General features: G+C 63.2%; 1 protein-coding gene across 2 annotated transcripts in view; it reads right to left on the bottom strand.

The window, feature by feature from the left end:
- The window catches only part of H696_00927, a gene marked incomplete at its 3' end in the record, with an annotated part of 6,256 nt that extends 4,244 nt beyond the window's left edge, over nt 1-2,012 (bottom strand). The window contains exons 1-6 of one of the 2 annotated variants that reach the window (XM_009494814.1): nt 1,624-2,012; nt 1,318-1,482; nt 1,053-1,199; nt 630-963; nt 399-467; nt 206-268 (exon numbers count right to left, since the gene is read on the bottom strand). In XM_009494814.1, coding sequence (XP_009493089.1) covers nt 206-268; nt 399-467; nt 630-963; nt 1,053-1,199; nt 1,318-1,482; nt 1,624-1,882 — 1,037 coding nt within the window. In that variant the 5' untranslated portion in view covers nt 1,883-2,012. The remainder of the gene's footprint in view (nt 1-205; nt 269-398; nt 468-629; nt 964-1,052; nt 1,200-1,317; nt 1,483-1,623) is intronic. The other variant, XM_009494815.1, reaches the window with a different exon arrangement.
- Nucleotides 2,013-2,015: the final 3 nt, after the last annotated feature.

Genomic DNA, 2,015 nt, shown 5'->3' with positions numbered 1-2,015 from the left:
GGGGGGGGGGGGGGGGGGGGGGGGGGGGGGGGGGGGGGGGGGGGGGGGGGGGGGGGGGGGGGGGGGGGGGGGGGGGGGGGGGGGGGGGAGGGGACGGGGGGGGGGGGGGAGAGAAAGGATGAGATGAAAGGGGGACAGACAAGAGGCAAACCGAGGCACAGTAGTGTATGAATGATAGCGAAGGGGAAAGGGGGAAGATGCGCACGAGAGGGCATTAAAGCTCCAGGACTTCAGGTAGTTGTTCAGGACCGTGTCTTCGAAGTTATGACTGTGGAGATGACAGGAAGAGAAGGGAGAAGGACAACAAAGGAGTGAGTGTGAAACGGGCAAAGGAGCCGGCCAGACGGAAATGCCCGGAAAGTAAGAAACCCCGCGAGGGGAGATGATGGGGTGCGTACTCCGGGAACATGGAGATGGTCACTTCAACGAAGGGGTTGCCAAACATAGCCATGATGTTCATGATGCCCCTGCACATGGTGTGTAGATGCGCGGATGTGAGCCCGGAAACGGGCGCAAGAGAGGGAGAAAGAAAGAGAGGAAAGTCAGTGGCCATACTGGCACCAGTAAAAAAAAAAAAAAAAAAAGAGGGCCCAGGGGGATGGGCGGGGGAAGGGGGCCCCCCAACGCACTGGTTTGTGATGGCATTCGGGTAAATATAGTCCTCGCCAGACAGGGGATACCAAGAGGGAATCAATGTGCTTGAGTAGTCGATCGACCCGTCAATGGCCTCGAGGCTGGTGGCGGCAGCAGCCTGCTGCAGGTGAGCCAGCGCCTCACGCGGCGATTCAGTGCCATCCCCGTCTCCCAGCGCCGGTGGCCAAGTATCATGCTGCTTGGAGGCCACCGTGGCCGAAAGGGCCAATGTGCGAACTGCCTGGGGCGTGAGCGGGCGGACCACGACATTGTTCAGCCCGCGGGTGATGGCCACAGTAGCCAGATCATCCTCGTAGGAAGAGGTGAGCCCTGTAGGGCGAAGAAGAGGGGAGGGGGTGAGTGTTTGCAAATTCACCGGAAGAACCGAGGCAGAAGGGTCGAGAGGGCAGCACACGCACAGACAATGCCGACCGACGGATCCAGGGCCCGGACCGCGTCCAGCCGTGCCAGGAGAAGCTCCGGATCCGGGGTGCTGTGCGTGGAAACGACGGGAGAAATGTAGGCACACCCCTCGCAAGAGGCGGCATCACCAGGACGGGCATGATCTGGAACGAGGAAGCAAGGTCAGCATGAGAAGAAGCAAAGAGTCGGAGTCGGAGTGGGAGTCGGGGTCGGGGCCAGGGTCGGGGGGGGGGGGTGACCGGGACGAATAGCCTGACGTACTGGCCTGCGTGGGGGACGAGGTAGCCGAAGCGGAGGAGGAAGGCGAGCACTGGGTGGCCCGACAGGAGGCGGGCAATTCATCAATGTCCCATAGGACGACTGAAAAGGGGAGGCCACTCTCACGTGTCAGACGGATGGCCGACGCGACGCAGTCTGTCTCCATGACTGCGGAGCCGACACGGCGGACAGTGCAAAAATGATGTTAATAACGCAGAAAGGACCTTGAGAAAGAGAGGCTGAAGAAAGTAGGGCGAAGGCATCGGTCGGAGGCAGGAGGAGAGTGGCAATGATGATGGGGATACGAACCATGGCGATAGTGCCGGCGCAGGAGGGAGAACTCCGATGCGCGAGCCTGGTTGATTGTCAGCAGGCAGGCTGAATCGGTGCCGGCGAGGCCACCGCCCGGGCCGCCGGCCGCCGAGCCCGGGCTCAGGGGAGTTGGGGAGGTGGGGGATGAGGCCCCGGGCAAGGGGTCCTGCGAGTCGGCCAGTGCCACCGAGCCATCTTGGCCCGTGACAAAGCCGCCGCTCCCGCGGAGGAGAATCACCGCACAGCGCTCGTTCATCGGGGTGCCAGGGAACGGCGCAGAGGGCGGTGGGGCGCGAAGAGAGGGGAGGGTGGTGGAGGAGGGGGGGAGACCGCCTCAGGCGCGGCAGGAGTAACCACGCACGCACACGCGCGCGCACACACACACACAC

Source organism: Fonticula alba, assembly GCF_000388065.1.
Source record: "Fonticula alba strain ATCC 38817 unplaced genomic scaffold supercont2.1, whole genome shotgun sequence".
NCBI classification, from domain to species: Eukaryota; order Rotosphaerida; family Fonticulaceae; genus Fonticula; species Fonticula alba.
Note: the sequence above shows the minus strand (reverse complement) of the source record. Positions and strands in the feature narration are given on the sequence as shown.